General features: G+C 44.8%; 2 protein-coding genes across 15 annotated transcripts; one reads left to right on the forward strand and one right to left on the reverse strand.

Annotated features, from left to right (window-relative positions):
* Nucleotides 1-24,146, reverse strand: LOC122718114 (histone deacetylase 5). 14 transcript variants are annotated; one of them, XM_043942820.1, is made up of 18 exons: nucleotides 23,599-24,146; nucleotides 21,617-21,747; nucleotides 9,277-9,333; nucleotides 8,457-8,617; nucleotides 8,246-8,350; nucleotides 7,996-8,121; nucleotides 7,591-7,673; nucleotides 7,199-7,311; nucleotides 6,474-6,611; nucleotides 5,750-5,850; nucleotides 5,481-5,621; nucleotides 5,075-5,396; nucleotides 4,267-4,743; nucleotides 3,786-4,064; nucleotides 3,184-3,530; nucleotides 2,359-2,913; nucleotides 2,116-2,255; nucleotides 1-2,031 (listed from the first exon to the last, which is right to left on the reverse strand). In XM_043942820.1, exons 2-18 carry the CDS (start codon nucleotides 21,690-21,692, stop codon nucleotides 1,950-1,952), a joined length of 3,303 nt encoding a protein of 1,100 aa, XP_043798755.1. In that variant the 5' UTR covers nucleotides 21,693-21,747; nucleotides 23,599-24,146; the 3' UTR covers nucleotides 1-1,949. The 14 variants fall into 14 exon arrangements, with proteins under 14 accessions (XP_043798755.1, XP_043798754.1, XP_043798753.1 ...); XM_043942819.1 differs by having other exon boundaries at nucleotides 5,078-5,396; nucleotides 9,277-9,336; XM_043942818.1 differs by having other exon boundaries at nucleotides 9,277-9,336.
* Nucleotides 18,561-20,226, forward strand: LOC122718119 (cytochrome c1-2, heme protein, mitochondrial-like). Its single transcript, XM_043942837.1, has 3 exons — nucleotides 18,561-19,243; nucleotides 19,396-19,674; nucleotides 19,764-20,226. The coding sequence occupies exons 1-3, from the start codon at nucleotides 18,845-18,847 to the stop codon at nucleotides 20,085-20,087; spliced, it is 1,002 nt and encodes a 333-aa protein (XP_043798772.1). The 5' UTR covers nucleotides 18,561-18,844; the 3' UTR covers nucleotides 20,088-20,226.
* Nucleotides 24,147-24,163: the final 17 nt, after the last annotated feature.

Consider the following 24,163-nt stretch of genomic DNA (forward strand, 5'->3'; position numbering starts at 1 on the left):
TATTGTCGGTATGTATGCGTAACACAATGACTATAGTTTTTATTTAAAATTACTTTACGAGGTACATTTATATATACATAAAAAATGTATGACTAATACATTTAAGCTTACGCAATATGGACATATTCGGACACGTGCAATAATGTATTTGTAACACTTTTTTTCATTTTCATTCTTATATTCTTCGATTTTAATTTTTTTTATTTTGTTTACTTATTAGAATCGATTTTCGATGCAAATTATCAACGAGTTACATCTAACTTGTATCGATTTTTTATGAACGATACCGGAATGTTGCAAGTTTCTGCTCGAAACAAATAAAATTCTCATAAAACATCAACAACTTCCGAACGATCGTCACGCGCGATCTCGAAATCAGTAACGAATCGAATTCGGTCGAGTCGAGTCGAGTCGAGTCGATCGAGTCGAATCGGAAAATTGACAATAAAGCGCGTAAACGATGAGATTGGCGGCGATGAAAACATGGATCACGCATCAAGTACGAAGTAGAAAGAGGCGATTAAAATAAGAAAATGCGATTCATGAAACGAACAAGGGAACGGAAAAGATACGAATTGGGCTATGTATCTCTATATAATTAGAATAAACAGGAAAAAGGGATAACATATTGAATGAAAGCAAATTTACGACACGAATCGACCGAAATGAACGTTCTGCGCACAATATCTTTGAAATTTTTTAGTAAAAATATGGGACGTACACAACGAACACTTGAGATTCTTGCTGACACATAACATTCAATATACATGAATTTCTTGTACTCGACGCGCACACACATTCTTTCGCGTTCCTCTCGCGCATGCTAGACAAAAGTGCTTGAATCTTTGATCCGCGTGTTACAATCTTTGCCATATTACGATGTACGTTATGTAACGCCATGTTACATATCATACACATATTCGCGGAAATTGTCGATCGATAGATTTGCTCGCATTTTTTTCGTATCCTCGTAAAATGCACGGCATAAAAATAAATGCTCCTATTTCTCGATTACATATATTCTCTTTCTTAATTTTTTCGCGCGCGCGCGCACACACACACACACACACGCACACGTCGTACGTACATATTATATCTACACAGGCACACGAGGCGCGAGCGCACGTTGTCACGCTTTAGATCGAACTAAGTTACATACTCGTACATACACATTTGCACATCATTAACTAACTACAGTTTGTAAAATTTCTGCTTTTTACAAAATATCACAAAAATCACACCAGCCTTTGTTCGCGACAAAAAGACAATCGAACATCGTGCTATGCCGCTCGAAGAGAAATGACGAAGAATGAAACGTCGTCGTGGGATGGAGAACATCGAAAACGCTTCATTTTACTATTTTTTCCATCGCGCACCTTATCCCTACTTCCGCCGCCGTTTTCATCCCCGACTCCCTCCCACCCTCGGTCATGATCACACCATTTCGTTTGCTTTATCGTTGCGATTCTTCACCATTCCGTTCCGAATTTTTTATCGAATTTTTATCGAAAATTTTCCAGAAAGGCTGGTTCGTAACACGTAATAATTATTAAAAGAAGAGAATAGGCGTCGAGTCTGGATGGAAAAGGCGAGGCCGAACGAACGCGTACGAATCACGCGTTCCTAGAGAAATTAGCAAAAGCGTAGAAAACACTTAAATCTACTGTCTTTTTAGATTTTTAGTCGAGATTAATTTCGCGATTTCCACCATGATTTGCGCTCGATCGGATCTATACATAGGATGAACAAGGTGCGAAAGCGAAGCGCGGAAAAGGTGCATAAAGGCTCGTTCGTTCCAACGACGCTGTGTCTGGAAACTGATGATTGCTGAGCGGTTTCGGATCGATCACAGTCGTCGTCACTCGCGTTCTACGAAGAAGCGGTACGAACGTAACGATAGCCTCGTGATTACATCGATACACGATCGACGACCAGTTTCGCGTCTTTCTTCATTTGGCGTCGTCCTGTTCCATCGGCTCCTCGGAAACTTCTCGGGAATGTTCTGGGGTAGTTCTGAAAAATCGCAAATCGCTGCGAGTGAATCTTTCGAAATCTCGAATAGACAGGAAATGGAAAAAGAATCGAATCGAACTTAATATCATGATATTAACGTACGTTAAATTGGTAGGCTGCTGCATCGATAAAGAGGCCATCGCGGATACTGTCTCGGTCTCGTCGCGTTCCTTTTGTCCGGCTTCGATCGCGCTCATCGAAGCCGTGTGCGCGTTCAACTTGACGCAAGGCCAATGAGACATCTGCGTGCGAACGAATAATCGAAAAAGAAAGAAAAAAAAAAAAAAACAGATTCAATACTTGCTTGCGTTTTGAAACAGAAAAAAACAGGAAGATAGAAAATACCTGCACGGCGATAGTCTTTTGCAGCGTGTCGACCGCGTTTTGACAAGGCGCCCTGGTCAATTCCTCCTCTCGAAGTTGGGTCGGTTCGTCCCCGAGGAGGGCTCGAACGCATTCCTGGGCGGAATCGCAGATCGCGGCCAAATCGTAACCCCCCTCCAGGGCAAGAACAACCTTACCGTTCGCCAATCCAAGCAGTTGTTGGGTCATCTTTCCGAAACACGCAGGACTCACTTTGTAACCTCCCAGAGGAGCTGGATGCCCGATGGCTGCATCGAATCCTGCCGAGACGAGCACGATGCTCGGGTCGAACGCTTTCGCGATTGGCATCACGATGCTACGGAACGCGGCCAAGTATTCCGCGTCACCCATAGGAGGATTCAGCCCACCGGACCACGCTACGTTCACGTTGTAACCCAATCCTTCGCCAGCTCCGCACTCGGTCGGCCCACCAGTCCCTGGAAAGAAGTTACCTTCGTCGTGCCTGTGTATCGACAGGTAGAGCACTCGTGGATCGTCGTAGAACATTTGTTGCGTTCCGTTCCCATGATGAACGTCCTGAACAGAAAACGAACTCGACATTAATCCTTTCTCCGATCTCGGGACACACACATACACACATACACACACACACATACACACACACACACACACAGCGCACGTACGCACGTACACGCATTAAGGGGCGTGAGAGAGCACAGACGATCGCAACAACAACCACCACGAACGCGAAGACGAATGTAAGTAACGTGGTATAAGTACAGTATATGCTACTGTATATAGATACGTAATATATACGGGTGGGGGATGGGAAAAGTGGGCTCTTACCCAATCCAAGATCAAGATTTTCCGAATATCGAGCTTCTGTTGAAGCAATCGTGCAGCGATCGCGATCGAGTTGAAGAAGCAGAAGCCCATGGCTTGGTTGGTTTCAGCGTGATGTCCCGGCGGTCGTACCACGGCGAAACCGTTCTTAATGTCGCCCATTGCGGTTTTAAAAGCCAGATCGACGACGCAGCCGACGGCCATTCTAGCAGCTGGCGCGGTATTCAGTTCATTCCACGTGGTGTCGGAATCGACGCCTACTCCACCGCACGGCAGCCTTACGAAACTCTTGATGGGCAGTTGAGAGAGCTTCGATACGTCCAACTTTTGCCGATTCATCGGATTCGTTCCTGCGCGAAGCACATTTTACACTTTGGCCGCGGTGGTGTCGCGCGAAATAATCGGGGATGAGGGATGGGGAAGAAGAGGGATAGGAGATCGAGGATCGTGGAAGATTCTTTTATCTTATTCGACGGTATCGAATAATAATATTCCTTTCGATGGGAGAGAGATAGTAGATAGATGGGAAGAAGGTAAAGAGAGAAAAGGAGAAAAAGGGAAGATATATATATATATGAAAACGCTTAATTTACAATAAAACTCACCAAAGAGTAAAGCATGAGCCTCGCTGTGACACGTTTGAATCTCTTCGAGGGTAGCTTTCCGTGAACGTATTCGATCGCAACGTTGCAACAATCCGGTTTCCGAGAGACGTGCCCACACGCTTTGCAACCTTCCTCCATGCTCGGGATGACCTCGAACCGTTTCGCCGCAAACGCAAGCATGCTTCAACATTAACGGGTCGTAGGCCAAACCGGTGGTAGGTCGATGAGACGAAGCACGAGCGAATAGATCGCCGGTGGATTGGTTTCCTCCCTGAGGACCTGCGTCCCGCACCAGGCAAAGAGAGAAAGAAAGAGAGAAAGAGAGAGAGAGAGAGAGAGAGAGAGAGAGAGAGAGAGAGAGAGAAAGAAAGAAAAAGAGGAGCAGTGTTATTGTCGTTGTTCGAAGAATTGCGAGAGGGGGAGGGAACGAATGGGTGAGATCGGTGAGCAGGAAACAGACAGATAGAATCGAACCACTTACCCAAATGAACCAATGGGCTGGATAGAGCTCTGGATAACGGTCTTGCGCTAGGTTGATTGCTTCTGCTTCCGCTCCCACTACCGCCCCCGCTGCCACCATAGGCCGTCGAAGATTCGTTCGAGATTTGCAACGTGTGTCTCATCATCAGATCTCTCTGCTGTTGGAGGAATTGTTCACGATCCCGTTGCTGTTTCGAGATTTCGCTCTCTTCCGACATGTCTTTCTTCCCTCCTGTAAGATCTATCACCTCGGCAGATTCCTCGGTTTCGGGAGCCTCGTCCAATTGATTCGCCTGCCCCCGAGACCCGACTCGCGTCAACACCGTTTGACGTATCTGCTGTTTCAGGTAATTGTGCGCCTGTTGCTGGTCATGCAATTGTTTCTCTGCCAGGTACTCTTCGTAATGGGTCTGAGGCGCCATCATGCCACCTTGCAGCATTGGATGGCCCAACGGCAACGGCGCGGATTGAGTTCTACCTGTGAGAATGCGCAGAAACGAGAAATGATCGTGGGAACTAAGCGTCACGTGATTGATCTGTTACGCAAAGGCGCGTCGCGATTCGCTCGCGAGGAATCGCTCGCTGCCAATGTAACGCTGTTCGCGCGTGCCAATTTCGTTATTCCAATTTCGCGCATGCGCGAAGCGATCGCGTCCAATTCGTCGCGGAGAAAAAGAGAGACGGAAAGAAGGAAGGAAGGAAGGAAGGAAGGAAGGAAAGAAAGAAAGGAAGAAACGCGTGCGAAACGATGATGGCACGCACGCGCGTTGAAACAATGATCGGCTGGCAGGAAAGAAGAGAGAACATACTACCTAAAGGCCGGTGACCAGCCTTTTGCAGCCTCGCATGCGCTACTTGCGTGTCCGTAATGGGATTTGCCGTCGTGCTACCGTGATAGACCGCGGACGGTGGATGTTGCCGATTCGTTACCGATGGATGTTCCAAATTTTGCTGCATCTGCTTGTGAACGTAGCCACCGGTCGACGTTGCCTCTCCTCCCTCGATTACCGTCAACGATGGATAAAAAGGTAAGGTGCCGGGCAACATTTGACCCGTGAGCGGCATTCCTAGTCGTGCGGTGAACGCCGCGCGTACCTCTGCCTCCGAGACCGTGGCCAATTTCGTACCGGTCTGCGTGTACATAGGCGAAAACCAACGTCCTTTAGAGACAGAATTATCGATCGGTCGATCATAGTTATCGATCGAGCGACTCACCGTGTTGGAACCGGATGGAACGTGAGGTCGTCCCAGCGAAATATTGGGCATGGACGGTGAACTGAACAACGAAAGATCCGATAAGCTACCTTGTTGACTGCTGCTGGTCAATGGACCCCCGTAACCGGTATTTTCCGTCTCCTACGAACGAAAGATAAGAGAGAGAAAGAAAGAAAGAGAAAAAGTAAAGGGAAAAGGGAATCGACAAGGATGGATTAACGATCGATTCAGAGATTCTTTTAACATCTCCATCTCGGTGGAACACTTACTTCTTGGATCGCCGCTGCGTTTCCACCCGCTGTGGGGCTCGCTTGAGAATTGTTCACGGTCGGTGGTGAATTAGGCCCGGACTCTGGATTACTACTAGAATCTGAAAAACGTTCGATCAGAGCGAGCGGCGGATTGAGCGCCAACGATTTGCCTGCGACTCGTCGCGCGAGACGAGACTGGAATTTGGGAAAGCGTTGACGAATTATCCACCTCTCCCCCTCCCTCCTTTTCACGAAGAGGAGTGTGCTTGTCCCGAATTCCATTGCCGCGCGAAAGAAACGCATCGCGTGCATCGTTTCGCCTTTCGATTATATTCTATCGCAACCGAATGATCGATCATCCTTGGTATATTTTTCGTATAATTTCGTCGTAACGTAATTGGGATAAGAAAAGAAAAAAGGGAAAAAAAAAAAAAAAAAAAAAAAAAAGCAAACGAGACGAAACGAAAAGACGCGTTCGGCGATTTTCTCTCGCTTCTAGGAAATGAAAAAAAAATATATATATATATATATATATTGTTAATCGGTAAACAATCGTTTGTTGTCGAACATGCTGTTACTGGACACTGGCAAAAAAAGGCAAAAAAATCAATATAGATAGATTAATCGAAAAAACACGGGTGCAACGAATTCTTTTCCGCTATAATGCTCACGCAGGAAAAATCGATTAATTTCGACATATGACGAATGATATTTTCGATTAAAGCTCGATCGAAGGACGTACTTGCTAGCAATGATTTCCGCTTGAGGTGCGACAGCAGCCGATCCTTCCGTCGTGCCATCAGGGGTGAATTTCTCGACGCGGCCATGTTCCTCTCCACGCGTTGCTTTAGTCGCACCTTGAGCAGGTTCGGCTCCGAGGCTGGCCAATTTTAGCCAGGGTTAGTTGTTGGTCGTCGTTGTATCAGGCCGGGGGTAGTGTAAAAACAGTGTGTGTGTGGGTTAAGTGAGTTAGGTGGATTTGGGATATGGAACACCATATATATATATATGTATGTATATATGGCGTGTGTATGTGTGTGTGTATATATATATATATGGAAGAAAGAGGGGAATTGGAAAAATCGAATAGTAGGGAAAGGGCAAAGGACGAGGCGTAATGATATACGAGCGTGTCGTCGAAACCATCCGATTAAATTTCACGATATAATAAACGAAACGATTACGATCGACAAGCTCGCAATCGGAAAAAAAAAAAAAACGACGAACGTGTTGATGTATGTATCTCGAATTGGAAACGTAGTTTTCTGTGTGTCTGCAGTTTTGTCCGTGTGTGTCGTCGACAGGCAAAATGGTCGGGGATCGCAAAAAACCATGCTTTAGTTTAGGCATTCTACCATCGTACATAGGCACACATATAAAGAGACTACCTTCCACCAAATATGCTCATCACTCGACATCACGGGAATTTATAGTAGAACGAATATGCGCGCGCATATATATACACACCTGTTTTCCGTAGAGGGAAATCATCGGCGAATTTTTCCTGCAACATCTGCGGCATCCTGTACGGATGCGAAGCGTTCGCTGCGCCCGCCGATTCCGCCGATTGCGGCTGCAACCTGATCGATAAATTTTTATTTCTTCCTCGATTCGACTACTCGTCTCGTAATCGTTGTATCGGCTCTTCTCTCTTTTTAATCGAGTACATCCACTTACTTTTTCTACCACGTATCCTTTTTTCTCGTGGGATAGAAATTCGTGTTCCATTGTCGAACAATGGGATGGAAATGGAAATAGAGATGCAGAAGAAAAGAGAAGAGAGAAAGGAAGAGGATGTACTCGAGAAAAAAATTGGCGAAAAAGTTCGCGAGAATCACCGATCTCGAATAAAATCTCACCAGCTCCTGTATCCGGGTGTACCAGGTACGGCCCCGTTAGCAGCCGCTGCGGCCTCCCTTTGCTTCTTGTTCACGAGGAAGCTCTGAAATCGCAAGGTTTCTCTCTCAACGAGGATCCACGTTCTCTCTTCCCTCATCCATTTCTACTTGTTCATCACCGTAACGCGGACAGATAAATATCAACGAGACGAATACTTTCAAAACTAGATTCGATTTCGTATTTTTCTTCCCGCCTATATTTTTCTCCTTCCTCCCTTTATATTTTTTATCGTTTTATCATTTGACATTTTCCGACGCGCGAACCAATTCCCTCTGACTCTCCCCTTCGGCGATGAAAGTTATCTACACACGCGAATGGGATTATTCCGATACGAACTACGGGGTCTTCGACCCCCACTCGTATACCTGAAGTCGTTGCTTCACCTCCGTCGAAGCGATCGCGCTGTGATCGTGTTTATCCTTCTTCCTCAATGCCTCGAGCCTCTCCTTCTCTCTCCTTTGCTCCTCCAGTTGTTTCTGCTGCTCCCAAAGCTATGACAAAAAGAGAAGGAAACAAAGAAACGTACGTTAACGTGGAAAATGGGGGCTTACCGTGTATCGCGTGATCTTTTATATATATATATATATATATATCTAAGAGATATATTTCACTTACCTTCAACTGATGCATCTGTTGCTCGTGCAGTTCGGCCAATTGTCGTTCTTGCGCCTGATATTGTTGCCGGAGAATTTGTTGTTGAAGCTGATGATGCTGTTGTAGCTGAAAGGGAAAAAAAAGAAAAAAAAAAAAAAAAGAAAAAAAACAAATCACAGCAAAAATCGAACGAAAAAGATTACAGTTTCGCTGTTCGATCGATTTATACTACCTCGAGTATCTTTTGCTGCAATACGTGGCCATGAAGGGTGGATGGATCCGCGGAACCAGTGTGATAACCGCTCGATGTCAAGGTGGTCGTAGTAGCGCCAACTCCACCGACCAAGTCTCTCGGTCTGGACATCGGGGAGCCTGGTGTGTCCCTGGCCATCTCTGTGCATCGACACACATCGATATATGTGTATATATATGTGTGTGTGTGTATATATATATATATATATATCCGTAGAAGAAGAATCGATACGCATACGCGATTATCGTTTTACGACTCTAAGTAAAAAGATGGGTAATAGCCTCGTGATGGTCGAAAGGAGAAATGGTCGACGTGAGACGCGGGTATAACGACTATAATAATAATAATAATAATGTGAACGTCGAAAGAACGGAGGTGTATTCCGCGGTATCGCGAAAACGAGCAACGAGTTGGGGGCAACGAGTTTAATGGTTAAACAGAGACGGATGGACGGTCAGCCGAGTCTCGATACCGCGGTTATTTTTAGAAGCGTCATGCGCGGCAAGTACCTTATCTTCTCTTTTTCTCGCGTTTAATCGAGTTTTAATCCACCGCCGATGGTCTGGTCGTCGAGCATGTTCGGAACACACCGGCCGAAATATTCTTCTTCACCGGCGGAAGTCAAGGGAAGAGAGGGGCGAGCGGAAATCGAGAAAACGATTTCGACGTTTTTTTCGACGTTTTAAATCGAAGGCGACTCTCGTTGTTCGCGCGGCTCTCGCTTGATTTCGACGTTTTCGATCTCGATTCGAACGCCTCCAGCGAGTCGTACGAGTCGTGATCCTTTTCCGTTCCTTACCTTTCTGCGGTAGATGCGTAAACGCGGACGCGATCTCGACACTTCTGTAACCCACGTCTTCTGAAACAGAGAGATAGAAAGAGAGAGAGAAAGAGAGATAGAGAGAGAGAGAGAGAGAGAGAGAGAAAAGTCTGGTATAAAAAGAGATAAACACCAAAGTTTTTTTATCGCTCGATCGGAAAAGCTTGCTTGCTCGGTTCGTGCGGACGAGAAGGAAGGGTTATACGGCGCAGGCGCAGAGCGATACGTGACCAGCCTCGATTCTCTCGATTTGAATGGGATCGATCGGGCGAAATCGGTTGGAATCGGTTGGAAACGGATGGGACGAGAGAAGAACGGGCCGAAGATGAGCGCGAGCGCGAACGGATCGAGACTCGACGAGCGTCGAGTTAGCGGGCGAGCAGAGGTCACTGTACGCTGCGAGAATTCCTTCGAGTCAAGTCCAAGGTTAATCGTGGAGGAGGGCCGTTCCTCGACGGGTTTGCTTTGCCGCTCTTGTTCACCTCTCTTTCCTTCGTGCTCCTGTTACCCTAACCGAAAGGTGGCGATCGCAATTACGATCGGCGTTCGTTCAACCGGAAATATCGAATATCATGCCCCGATTTATCGATATTTATCGATATTTATTTATGCGAAACTCGTTCTATCCGCCATACTTTTTTCTCGCGTTCGAAAAATCGCCGAATTCCATTCTCTTTATCGCGCTAACTCTCTCGAAATTCGATTCTCAGACATTAGGTAAAAAAAAAAAAAAAAAAGAGAAGGAACGTTTTCGATTTCAATTCGAGAGATTAGCCGAAACACGATTACGATTCGCACCGATTACATACCGATGAATCGATACGAATCGGTCGTTTTTCATATCGAGGCAAAACGAGATATGAATGGAATCGAGTCGAGTCGAATCGAATCGGATTAAAAGAGAATCGCGATATCGACGCCTCGCCACAGCGTACCGTTATTATTAGCGACCGAATGTCGGTGTGTAGGTCAGCCGAGTAGTTGATGTAGAAAGAGAAAAAGGTGACCACGGTCGGTTCAGCGAAACCAGTGGTTCGTATTCTACTGGTGGTCTTCGTGTCTTGAAACGCGAATTCATCGTATCTCCCGTAACGCATGTATATACATATATACACACATATATATACATATATATATATATATATACCTTTTCGATGGTAAAATGACGACAACGTGCGACGCGATCAACCGTCATCCAATCCGAATCCGCGAGATAGTGTATCGCGAGAGAGAATCTAAGGATCTAAGAGAGAACGCGTGGGAGAAAAGTCGAGAGCGGAAACTCGATTGCGTCGCGTCGGTTCACCGAAGGATAGTTGGTGCGAGCGAGATAGGAGGACGAGCAAACAGAGGCAAAGTAAGTTTTTACTCGTGTTCCTGGCCGGTGGCCGAGTAGCTAAGATTAGACGAACGTTCGCTATATATAGGATGACATTTATATACGCACCTACTAAACGCGACTGTACACGCGTCTCCTTCTAGTCCTCTTCCTCTTTACCCCGTCACACCTATACGCACACACTTTACTTTCTCTGTTTGTTCCTTCGTTCTTTTTTCAATCATCGTTTTTCTTCGCGGAAAACGTATCAGAGATTCGGCAACGATCGGGTTCCATGTATTTTGTCACGTCGATTTGTGATAGGATTTGTGATTATCTATGTGAAGATAAGAAAAAAAATTGTGCGAACGAACGACAAAACGAACGCGTTGAAAAAACAGAACGAAAAATCTTGCCGAAGAATGATTTAATTCGAAATATAACCGTTGTGAAGTAAAGAGATCGCACTAGTCTGACGTGTAGGCGTGTATACGTACACGACTACGTGCTATGTATTTCCACGAGTTCAGAGTAACCAAGAGGAAGGAAGACCAATGACCTCATAATGGAGGTGATATCGGTATAACTCGAATCGACTTGGTCGCATTTAGGTCTAGACTCTAGATCTTTCTCTCTCTTTTTCCCTTTCTACGCTATTTTCACCATTGACTTTTCAAAGTTCACAATCATTTCAGCGAATATTTTTTGATTTCTTTTTCGTATATGTATGAATACATTATTCTTCCAATATGAAATGATTCCAACATTTTACAGGTTATGGAACGAAACGGCTGATCGAAGCACGGTACTTGACCGTTCGCATTCTAAATTGAACTCGTGACTTGATCTAAGTGGCGCGAATGATTCCAGTGACGTCAAGCTTGTTCACTTTCTGCTCTTTGTTGCGATGGATTCGCGAATCGATTTCGAGAATATCGTATACGAGACGAGAAAAATTCATTGGTTCGGAAACGATCGTTCGATCGTATCGAACTTGTCATTTTTCTCGTATCGAAAAGAGTCACGAATTGAACACTCGAAAACTCGAATTTGTACGGGCAATATGCGCGTGCGCTTACGTGTGTCGTCAACCGCGATATCCCGGCAAATGTCAGTCTACCGTGGTAAAACGATGAATCGTGGCGTGCGCACGTGCGTGCGTGCGAACGCGTGACCCGGTGTTGGCATCGCACAAACACGAATGTGAATTCTCCTTGTCCATCCGTATGACAAAGTTCGTTCCCCTTATTGCTTACCCTCTAGTAAATGGTATTTAAAACCATTTGCGAAAACTAGTCCGACTGGTCTTTCTCTGTATAGTCGTGATTATATTGAGTACGTACGTACGCGTCAATATCTTTGTTTTCTCTTCTTTTTTCGTCGTTTATGTCATTTACCGGTTGACGGGAAAACAAGCATCGAGTGGTGAGAAGAATGCAAAGAATGCTTGCATGAAAGAAACGATAATATTATTTATGAAATTGAGAAACCATTGAGAATCCATGTAAAAACTTGAGAAAAAATACTATCAGCGATGTTGTTTTGCGCATTGGAGGCGCATCGTAAATTAAAATTAAAATTAAATTAAAAAAATGAATGAGAGAACGAAAAAAAAATATTAACGCGTCGACCGTTCGTATATATCTCGATGTTACACAAACGACGCCAAGTACAACAGGTGTCCGGTTGATCCAAAATTGGCTTTTGAATCACGACACGAAATCGAAATGATGATTCGAATAAACATGGACATTATCGATTGAGAAAAATTGTCGAATATGGATTAAACGGTATATAAAAATGGTAAAAATAACTGGAATTTTAAGACTCGAATATCGACTGTTACATTGAATTACGATGAGATAAAAATAAGGCTAGAGAATATTGGTCGTTTCGTGATTTACGATATATTACGATGTTCGATGAGGAATAATTCGATCGTCGAATATTATATAGAAAAACAGAGAATAAAAAATTTCGATGAACAAAGAAGAATCAATGGTGAAATAAAAAGGAAGAGAAAGATGCAAACAGGCAAGTGTCGAATCGCGATAAGAAAGAAAGAGAAAAAATGCGCGTGCGATTAAATGCGCAACGACGCGTTACTTAGAATACATTTCGCTTGTTAAAGCGAATTCCGTTCGTTTGTTCGTTCATTCGTTCGTCGTTCTCGAAGAACATACATCACGTCGGTATATTTGTAGGTCTATCTGAGTGCTGACACCAACTGATAAGATTTAGAACGTGATTTAGTCACCAGTGTGCATCACTATTATCACTTGTGCACCAACAAACACCATTCGATTCCAATGGTAACCGATGAATTTAATCGCGGATCAGTTAGAAAACATTATAAACGGCAAGAATAATGGCTTATGTTTTATCGAAGACAAGCCATCGAGTCGAACGAACGAAGAAATCGACACATCAACGATAAACGATATGATCGACAACAGTAGAGTTCTGAACAACACGCAAAATATAAAGACAAAATTGCGAATTTGTTGGAACGAGTACGCGCGCGCAAAAACGTAACGGATAACGAGAGAGAACTGCGCGCGCGATGCGCGCTACTGTTTCTTTCGCGATTCTCTCGCATTCTCTGGGGGGGTGTCGCGCGCGCACGATGACAGCGCCCTGCCTCGTGAGACTCGCGAATCTCGGTTATTTATAGAGACCCGGTATTGTTGCGTTCGAAGCACATTTGTACTTTTCGCCTGAGCGCGAGCCGGCTACGTAATTGTAAAACTGCTTCGCTACGTTCCTCTCCTCACCGCCACCCACCAGTTTCTCTACCACTCTAGCAACAACCGTCGCTTCTTCACCGCATCCTCCTATTCGCAACCGTTGCCCTTCTGCCGTCTTCCTGCTGCCTTTGCGCGTTGCTCCCTTCTCCGCTGCCACATCGATCGTCTTTCTTCGTCCTTTCCATGTTCCTTCGTTTTACCACCGACTACCACGTACCGTTAAAATTTGGACTCGTCTGCGTTGCTCGATTGTTTTCGTCGCGTCGCATAGCGTCTAGTACTAGGTCCGTTGCCATTCTTTTCTTTGTCTCTTGTTCTTTTTATCCCATTTTATCTTTCGTTCTCTTTTCGCTCGGAAAATCGTGTAAGCGAATAAACGCGAATTTTTTTGCCCGTCGCGTTTATCTTTATCGCAAATTTGATTTTCCTTTTATTTTCTCGTTCGATGTTTGATAAAAAACAAGTTTCAGTTTTACGTTACGAGTCGGTATTGTTCGTTACAAATTATTTTAAACAGCGAGTAATTTACTCGTTAAGAAAAAGAAAAACGATAACAACAAATGCCGAGTTTTCAATTTTATATAGCGTACATCCGCGATTAAAAATCGCGATAATATCGCAAACGTATCGTATTCGGCCGATGCGTTTTATTTCCAGATTACACGGTACATTTTTTTTTTTTTTTCTTAAATGAGGCAATACAAGGAAAGAAAAGACAATAAATAGAGTGAAACATTGAGATATCTAAAAATCAGTTGCAGGTGATTTCTTTAATGGACGATTGTTTTCAATCGATTAAATTGTTTTTTCGTTTAAATTTGATCGATATCCACGTTTCTTTTCTCGTTATTACTGCATCTTCCCCCCCCCCCCCGTTATCTTTCAGTTTCTTTCATTGTTCGTAATACGACTTCGATGATCCCCGTATCTTTTAGAAAACAAATCTATAAGAGAGAAAAAGAGAGAGAAAGAGAGTTATCGGGAATCACGAGAAAGCTACCTTCCGAAAATAGGAGACAAGGTCACCCCTTCTTAAACCATTTCCTACGTTCTCTTCCTCGCTCCGTCGCACCACCCTAAAACTCGAATGTATCGATCAGCCGAGCGGCGAATTCCGATAGCGATTCATTCGTGGATGTAAGATATGTACGTATATATATCGAGAACATGTTTCGTGTTACAAATATTTTTTCATTTCCGTTTTACATCCGTTTTACATCGAGAATTTGTTTCACCTTGTAAAGAATGTATCGTCAATGAACATTCATCCGTCGTCCGTAATTACGATCGATCGAGTTTCTGGAAGAAGTGGAAGGAGACGTCGAATGGAAGAAAGAGAGAGAGAGAGAGAGAGAGAGGGAGAAAGAGAGAGAAGGAAGGTAATAGCTAGGAGTGGCAATGTTTTGAATTTTTCTAAAAGATGGCGCGTGCTGGGTAGCGCCGCTCGTGACTCCAATCCATCCAGGGTCTCTCGTCACTTCCGACTATTTATAGACGGCCGCTCGATATGATGTACCGGTGTTATTTTTAGCGGCTTACCTAGCTACGGCCCTTTCACCCCTTCGAAATAGCACTCGGGGAGACTCGAACGATAACGGTATTCGTTACGCATCGAATCATCCAATATCGACGATTCATTTTTAATCCGAAAATCCGTAAAAATCGTCCGATTTTTTTTCATACATAAATAAATACATACAATTTACCTTATATACATTAACATAGCGTTTTTCGCCTATGCATCTTGGAAAAATTCGAGTCACGATAACCGCCGTTCGTGATCTCATCACGTTCGAATACCAATTGCAATTCTCAATCCGAAAGATGTTTATTTGCACAATCGATCACGTAACTCCATTTAATTACGCGTTGGCGCGTATATATCGTAAAACATCTTCCACTTGAAAAAGCCAAATCGAATACAAATATTCCGAAGGATTCGCGTCCTTCTCGAACGATAATATTGCCTCCCTATTTCCCTTCGAATTCTCGTGCAAGGTATCTCTTAAGGTAGTGTTGTTCACGCGTCGAACTGTAAGCGAGAAAGAAAGAGACGGAGAAAATTCACTTCGTAGGTGGTCTCCTCGTCGGTAATACGCCGTATGGCGTGCTAGGATAAAAATAGTAACGGTCCCGTTCGAAAATACCAGCTGCTAAAAATACGAGGAAAAATAAACGTCTACACGTGCAAAAACATGCATTAATATTCGCTGTACGCCCAATGTTCGTGTTTTCGTGTCGCTAGATGCGCCCAAGAGAATCGGGAAAGAAGGAAAGAACGGGACGGAAGGAAAATGGAAACCCAAGAAGCGTGCAAAATAGAAACGAGTGGAAGGAGAAAAAAGTGGAACCACTTGACGATTGCTAGGCCTCGAATCGTTCCACGAATCGTTCCACAAAAAAGAGAAACACATCGGGACGAAGGAAAAGACGGTTGGCGATCTACGAGATGAAAGCTTGATCTTATCGCGGTTTACGCGGTCGGTATATATTTTCAAACTATCGTAAAACGCGTTGGCGCCATCCTGACAGGTCATAGCGATGCTCTTTACTGACTCACCGAAAACAAAAGTAGCGACAACCATGATCGCGTTATCGTTGTTGTCGTCGAAATACGTCGTTCGCTCTCATTTCTCACGAGGATTGAAAGATTCGATTCGATCGAAAGAGACGAAGATTGTTACAAAAAAGAAGAAAAAAAAAAAGATAGGTTTATCCATCGAGAGAAAAGGATGAGAGAGAGAGAGAGAAAAGGATAAAAACGGAGATGAAATAACACAGCTACACGCTACCACGAGGTAAGTGTAGATGCACAAAATAAGAGAGCGAGATGCGAAGAGATTGGAAAAGGAGGGAAAAGGCAGGAGTAACGTATAAATAGATGGAGGATGACCTTTGCACGGATCAACGTTTACTTTTATACCACCGTTATTAAGCTAGGTTATTGGTTCTACCCCTCTCCCGATTCCTTCTTTTCGGATAGATGCCACCGTTCCACCGTATCTGGGTTATGTTTACTACCCCCTCCCGATATCTACTCTCCGCGTATCTCGCACGAGGTTTACGCGTGCTCCAAGTTTGGCGCCTCCTACGCTAAGCGTTTCGTCGCCTGGAAAATAGATACTCGCACCCTTCCGAGTGTGGAAATTTCGAAATTTCCGAAAGGAGAAGCAACGTGACCAAATTGGACAAGGTGAAAAAGGTGGCGTGGAAGGTGGGAGAAGGTTAAACAATCGGTTTAAGAATCAGCTATGGTAAGCTGAATCGCCCGTCGAAGAAACGGTAACCTCCCGTTCACGTAGCAACGAGCCGTTGCGATAAAAATAGAAATAGACATGGCGAATCGATCGCCGGTCGTTTCCGTCGGACTATCTCCCCCCCCCCTCCCCCCTCCTCCCCCGACCGATGAAAAACGTCCGTTTTTTCCCCTTTCTTCTTCTTCTTCTTCTTCTTCTTCTCTCTTTTTTTTCTTTTTTTTTTTTTTTTTTTTTTTTCGCCATAAATTTCGACTCGATCGGTTCGTTCGGAAAACGATGCACGGGAATTGAACGTGGTGCACGCAGGTTACCACGAGGGTAGGTAAGAGAATAAAGACACGAGACGAGGATTGGCGAAGGCGAGTCTGGGAAAATCGATAGAGGGCGTTGATGGGGGAGGGGAGGGGGGAGGGATGGAGGAATGGAGTGGAGAGGGAAACGATTGAAAATTGGCGTAGCGAGTGTACCGAGCGACCAACACTACCACCACCACCACCCACACCTCCGGAATGGAGAGCGTTACGACGCGACGGAATTAGCACAGGCACAATAAGCGATCCCGCCTTCGCTCGGAAAAATAGATTTGGCAAACTACCAAAGCTCGGCTTTGAATAGATCCGAAATATATGGATCATCGTGGTCTTTTGCGTTCCTTCCACAAGCCGTGCCGCGAAGGCGGCGACTCGAGTGAAAGCGACCTTTCCCTTCCCTTCCCTCTCTACTTCTGGTTTAAACCAACTGGTTCAAGCAACTTTTGGAAATTTTCAGGAAATTTAAATCGGGAAACGATTAATCTTCCCCCTCGACTTTGCAACTCGTCGCTGAGCAACCACCGCGTTATCAACCGCTGTCTGCCGTCCCCCTAGAAGACCGTTCAGAGATGTCGTTCGTATAAAAGACGGAAGGCAAAAATAAATGGAGAAGCCGATGAAAATAAACCGAGAGAGAGAGAGAGAGAGAGAGAAATGATTTTACACGTGCGTTCCTCGTTCGCGTTTTGCTTCGCTCGCGAATTCGGATTCGGGAATGAAAAAGGGAGTTTCGATCGAACGCGATCGATTTCGACGAAGTCGACCTCGTTCCACTGCGAAGAGATCGAAACCGTTGACCGGTTTGTTTCACCCTTCGGGTTCGCCCTCGTCGGGCGAAAAAAGACCGAGACACGCACGGATGGTGTTTGAACAGAGCGCGGTTAATCGATCGTTCGAAACGGGCGTCGAATCGACGCGGAGCGCGCGCGCGCGAAAAAAACAAAGCGCGCCGATCGATCGAGAAAATGCGGTGACCGATATCGTTTGGAAGCGCGAGGGTCGTCAATATATATATATATATATATATATAAAAATAACCGTGTTCGATATGCTCGCCCGATAACGGAAATCGTATTACCGCTATTTCGGCATCTATCGATCTCTCGGTATCGCATCGGATCGTTGGTGCGTTGGTGTATTATTAGACACCTACACGGTGGACACGAGACGATTATCCCCCTCCCCTTTTTTCCTTCATCGATACCACGCGAAGAACGCGAGAACGAAATTGAATGGGAGAAAAGAAGTCGAGGTTTGGTTTCGAATCGAGGGGAAAGAAGAAAAAAAAAAAAAAAAAAAAAAAAAAAAAAAAAAAAAAAAAGGACGATTCCATTCGATCGGTTGGACGACGATTTCCGCTCGTCGTGTACGACGAGAGTACACGAGACAGGGTGTACGCAGATCCGATTCGATACGATACGTAAGCTCGCCAATATGCGCGCATGCATAATGCCAAGCATAACCGAGTAGTTTATTTATAACGTCGCGGAAATACACTCGACGCCTTTATTGTAAAAGGTTGTGTAACGCCGTTTGCGGCGTTACGTAACCGCGAGAGAAGCTACCACGTTCAGGAAAGAAGGAAGGAAAGGAAAGGAAGGAAAAAAAAAAAAAAAAAAAAAAAAAAGCGACAACAATCGCGTATCATCACGTTGGATGGTCGTTGGAAACGCGAAACGATTGGGAGGGGGAAAGAGGGGGGAGGAAGGGGAGGGGAGGGGAGGGGAGGGGCGGGCGGACGGTTTCGTAGCGTTTCGACCTATGCGATTGGTCGCATTCGGCAAAAGAAGTGAACGATTTAGAACGATTTACAACGCGATTCAACGAGATGGAATTCGAGATCGGGAACCGTGAAGCGAGTCGTTATTCGACTGTCGATCGCATCCGATCGTCCATTCGAGGAAGAAATCAACGATGGCGATAATCGGTAGAATTAACCGAGTTCTGTGCGCAAAGTTTCGCGATAGATATAGCGGGGAGAGCCGATCACATGTTAGTCCCGATAGGAGAGGAATGAAACGATTATTCGGATTAATGGCGGGAGCGATCGGAAGCTGCTGCGGGGCAATTCTTTATTTTCTCAATGAATCGTCGTCCGTGAATGCGCTAGATTTGGAAATTCGGGTACCGAGGTATCCTTGGTCGTTCAACGGTGTATTTAAAGCGTTCGATCACGCGGCACTGAGAAGAGGATGGCAGGTTTATCGAACCGTGTGTCGCACGTGTCACAGTCTACAATACGTTCGTTTTCTCGATTTGATCAACGTAACGCACAGCTTGGAAGAGGTTAAACAGATTGCTTCCGAGTTTGAGGTTTCTGTTTCGAACGTTTTAGAATTATAAATAACTAAATAAATAAATAAATAAATAAATAAATAAATAAATAAAAAGAAAAGTGGAGGAACGAAGGATGGATGGGATCCGTAACGATCCAGATAATGGAACGATTTCGTCCTTTCGATTAGGTGGAGGATGGTCCCGACGATGAAGGGAATTATTTCATGAGACCGGGAAAATTGTCCGATTACATTCCGTCTCCGTATGCGAACGAGGAAGCGGCGAAAACGGCCAATTTTGGCGCTTATCCACCGGATTTGACTTACATGATTTTAACGCAGAGGGATGGAGTGGATTACGTGTTTTCCCTGTTAACGGGATGGATGGAACCACCAGCGGGGCTCCCGAGCGAGCAGAATCAATACTTTAACGCGTATTTTCCCGGTGGACGTACCACGATGCCGCAAGTATGAAAATACGATTCGTTCTAGCACTCAATTCCTTCGAATAATTTTTTTTTTTTTTTACGATCCCTTTCCGATCTCTTTTCTCGTAGATGTTGTTCGAGGGAGCGGTCGAATACGACGACGACACGCCGGCAACCGCGTCGCAAATGGCCAAGGACGTGGTAGAATTTCTAATGTGGACGGCATCCTCGGAACACGACACGCGAAAAATCATGACGTTGAAGTGCTTAGGAATCTTTTTGATTCTTACGGTGAGCACTTTCTACATATACAGACGAACTTGGTCCCATTTAAGAAGCCGTCGCATTGCTTACGTGCCGAATTCCATAACTCGGGAACCACACTTCCCAGCTCCTGTATCTTCGGCCACCGATCGAGCGAACAAGAAAAGCGGAATATTTCCGATTCGATAGATAATCGACGAGACGTATCGGTCGCAATTTTTATTTTCTAATAGAAAAACCTCGGCGAGAAGGTTCGATGCTCGAAAACGGGAGCATTACGGATAATTACGGATAGAATCGAGAAGGAAGATAATATTCGTTTGAATCGAGAGAGAGAGAGAGAGAGAGAGAGAGAGNAGAGCGAGCGGGGGGAAGGGGGGGGGGAGGGGATCGAATTGAGTCGATTCAATTCGATTCGATTCGATTCGATTGGGTTGGGTTGGTAGCGCGGGCGCAACATGTGCCACCGATAATCGTTTCGCAACGAGCGGCCTTGACGATGCCCGTATGCTCGATCGGGCCGTCTAAAAATAGAAAGCTCGAGAAACCGTGCAACAAACGTTATGCCGTCTCTCTCTTTCTCTCTCTCACTCACTCTATTTCTTTCTATCTCTCTTCCCTTCCCTCCCTTTCGCATTTTCTCTCTTTCTTTCTCTCTTTCTTCTCTCTCTCTCTCTTTCGCACGCACACATTCTCTCCTTCTCTCTTTTCCTCTCACGGTTCGCGATCAATCGTAGGCTTCGTCGTTCGAAACGGGAAATAACTCTACTGATTGATCGTGGATCACGGATTACGTATGACGGATAAGAACGGTCGGTGATCTATGATCTATTTTGGATCGAAAGATCCCCGCTGCGTTTCGAGATTTATTTTTGTTTCTTCCTTCCCTCTGACCATGCCATTTATATCGTCGCATTTTTTTTTTTAATCCACGCGCATTGCCATTAAGAAAATTGGTTCGCGCCAATTAAAATAAAACCGATCCCTTTGAAATTCTAATTTTCCGTTTTGGTCCCTTTTCCTCCCCCTCCCCTTGCTCTTTTGTTCCCCTCCTCTTCCAATCGCGTTGCGCTCTTCTTTCCGTTTCGTTTCGTCTGGTCCGGTCTAATCGCGTCACATCGTGTCGCATCGATGATCTATGCGCCCGTACGACTCGTCTCGACGCTCAATGGCAACAAGTGCGATCGCGGAAGAGAAGGGGTGGCACGAATCGAAAATATATACGAAACGATGAATGAACCTCCGCGTTGACGTTGAGAGCGCGCCAGCGATTTCGCGATCAACCGTGAGAAGCGAACCGCGGCTGTGATCGTTCCAAATACAATTTCTATATATTTCGCTATCTTGTTCCACGATTGTGTCGCGACCGATTCCCAATATCGACAGATATCGAGGAAAGATTTTTAACATAGACGCGATCCATGGTCTACGTTACTACAACTGTCGTTACCGTGCGTCTTTTATTCGCGACAATATTGTTCGAATACGCGTCACGGTGACTTTGCGAACCGTTGGTTCCCACGCGGTTAGAATAGCGTCAACCGCAAGCATGGGTCGACGTTGACGATGACCTCGACGACGGTTCGCTTCCTTCGCGTGTAAATCGCGATTCGAAAAATTACGATACGTCATCCGAAATTTATTGATCGTTGTTCTCCGTGACACTCCGAACGTAAAGTATAAAAGCGGAGGATAAATTTTAAACGATTAAAACTTACCTTTCGTTGCGATGGCGCTTGCTCGCGCTTGCTCGCTGGACATTCTGTTTCCTCCAACATTCACCGAACCCTGCATTTACCGTCAACGCTGCAACGTTGTAACTTTCTTCTCTTTTGGTCGCATGCGTTTCCTGTAACGCGAACAAGCAATATTTTTCTACAACTACGGCACAATTTGCGACAGTGTACGCGAGCGCGAAATTAGAAATTCTAAACGTGAAAATTGATGATCGTTGACACGTGACGACGCGTCGAGTGACCCTTTGCGATTCCATTTCCACTCTGAATCCTTATCAATGGGAAATTTCAATATATTTCTTTCTACGTATTACGCGTCACTTGTCACGTGTACAATTTCATTTGACGCGAATTCGGGGATACGATCGTGGAAGAGAATCCTTTCCTTCCGTCTATATATACGAATCGATCTCTCGAACGGCTATCGCGCTCAACACGTGCTCGATTTCCATCGTGTATTGTACCCGCGATCGATATCATCATTGTCGCGATACTTTCGCCTCGTTCGAAATCAATCACTAGCCGAGAAATTTTTCCATTCGTCGGATAAACGATAAGAAAAAATATAGGAAAATATTTCCACGTAATTAACGACCCGATTTGTTTGAGAAACGAATAATTGTTAAATAAATAGCGAATGACGAAATGTATAAAGCACACATTGATCGAGTCGTACTCGCGAATGCGCGTGCCCTCGCGCGCACGCACATGATGATTACACGCACGTCAAATTCGATACAAATCGGATTTCGATCAGAAACCGAAACGAAACTTTCGATTACAAAATATAATTGGAACGTTTTTTTTTTCTCTCTGAATCCACAAATATCATGAAACATTGTTCATTTTACGAACCTACATGATGAAGTCATTTACGTGGAAATAAACAATGAAAAATCAATGAGTTTTTAAGTTTCAAAAGAGATGAAATTTTCAAAGAAAATGAAATTTTCAAAGAAAATAAAAGAACCGTATGTTATTTAGATTTAGAAATCAAACTCTGTTTAGGAACGGCATGCTGTTCAATCGCGATTACGATGAGAGTCGTATTGGTGGTGGTGTTGGTATTTGTAGCTCGTGAACAAGTCCGTGTCAGTGTCCGTGACGGTGCTGATGATGATGACGATGATGGTGGTGGAGGTGGACGCGGCGGCATTGGTGCTGGTGGTTGTGATGGTGGCGATGGTGGTGGTGGTAATGAGTAGTGGTGGTACTACTACTGGTAGCTGTGGTGATGATGGTGGCTGTGGTGACTAAAGAGTGGCGGTAGCGGTAGTGGTAGCGGTAACAGATCGAAAGTCACAAAAACAGTCACTCGCTTCCATCGTTAGAATCGCGTTCCATTTCCCAAAATGGAATATTCAATTTTAAGATGCACTCAATCGACTGACCGAGATCGAAGAAATATGCTTGAAAAACTGTTCTCTCGTATAAAAATCCATTTCAATTTGTAAACCATGTATATACACACATTTTAATCGTTCGACACGTGGCAAAAATGCGACGCGTAGATTCGTGTTGAGAATGTTGTATGTACGAGTTGCATGTATATGACAACGTAAGGAAGAAAAAGAAGGAAATAAATGTATGTTTTTGTGTGTGCAAACGCACGCGCGCTCGCTCGCATTCGTGCGTGCCTGCGTACGTGCGCGTGTGTGACATGAAGGCAAGAACAGAATAGATAGAAAAGAATGGTGTTGAGGGAGAAATAAAGAATGAGTGTGTATATATATGTGTATGTATGAGAAAGAGAGAGAGGACGAGAAGAGGAGAGAAAGAGCAGATAGATATATATATATATATATATAAAGATGGAAGAAAGTTAGAGGAAGGAAATAGAGATAACGGAAAGAGAGGGAAAGAGACGGAAAGAGAAAAAGAAGCAATACGCAATGGACGAGTAGCAAACGGGAGAACTAGCAATGGTCGGTACCGCGTAAATTCACCAACACCAAGAGACTTACTGGTAACGCTGCCACACCTTTGCGTAGCGCGAACGTAACCGACGTCTTACAATGGTACTCGGTGTAATTTCTCTTTTACCACAAACACTTGGAAAACAACGAACGCGTAGAAGACAGTTACGTTGATCGCTCGCGAGACACTCGCGATACGCCTTACACAGAGCGTATATGCATGGCATGTACACATACGAGAAACATAAAAACAATGCGATCGCCCTGCTACCTCGACGTGGTTTGTTCAACTATAACGGCTCGCCCGATTATTGCCAGATGCACTTCGTTACCTTGGTAGCACGCATGCGTTTCGAGACAACACGAGGAACGCGTAAATTGGATTCTGCGGAACGATGCCTAGCTTTTACATCGAACCTATGTATCCACAGCGACACCATTCGTCGCGAACAAACTATCGATGAAACTTTCCACGATTAATAGCTCTCAACTTTTCATCGTTACCCACGATTTCACGATTTCGTATAGCTACGCGAGTTAATTGTACAAGCTATCTCTAACCTACAATTTAGCGGATCGTTGCAGGCTTGCCAACTACCACTGCGACTGCTGT

The sequence above is a fragment of the Apis laboriosa genome, unplaced genomic scaffold, assembly GCF_014066325.1.
Source record: "Apis laboriosa isolate Shangri-la unplaced genomic scaffold, ASM1406632v1 scaffold5_cov152, whole genome shotgun sequence".
In the NCBI taxonomy this organism is placed as follows: Eukaryota; Metazoa; Arthropoda; class Insecta; order Hymenoptera; family Apidae; genus Apis; species Apis laboriosa.

What these genes read in the sequence shown, in the direction of transcription:
- LOC122718119 (XM_043942837.1), top strand. Translation starts at nt 18,845, where the DNA reads ATGGCGATAATCGGTAGAATTAACCGAGTTCTGTGCGCAAAGTTTCGC. An exon ending in AGATTGCTTCCGAGTTTGAG is followed by an intron (nt 19,244 to 19,395) that starts GTTTCTGTTTCG and finishes CCTTTCGATTAG; the next exon opens with GTGGAGGATGGTCCCGACGA. An exon ending in GACGTACCACGATGCCGCAA is followed by an intron (nt 19,675 to 19,763) that starts GTATGAAAATAC and finishes CTTTTCTCGTAG; the next exon opens with ATGTTGTTCGAGGGAGCGGT.
- LOC122718114 (XM_043942818.1), bottom strand. Translation starts at nt 21,692, where the DNA reads ATGCAGGGTTCGGTGAATGTTGGAGGAAACAGAATGTCCAGCGAGCAA. An exon ending in AGGTGAAGCAACGACTTCAG is followed by an intron (nt 7,674 to 7,995) that starts GTATACGAGTGG and finishes TTGCGATTTCAG; the next exon opens with AGCTTCCTCGTGAACAAGAA. An exon ending in AAATCTTGATCTTGGATTGG is followed by an intron (nt 2,914 to 3,183) that starts GTAAGAGCCCAC and finishes TTTTCTGTTCAG; the next exon opens with GACGTTCATCATGGGAACGG.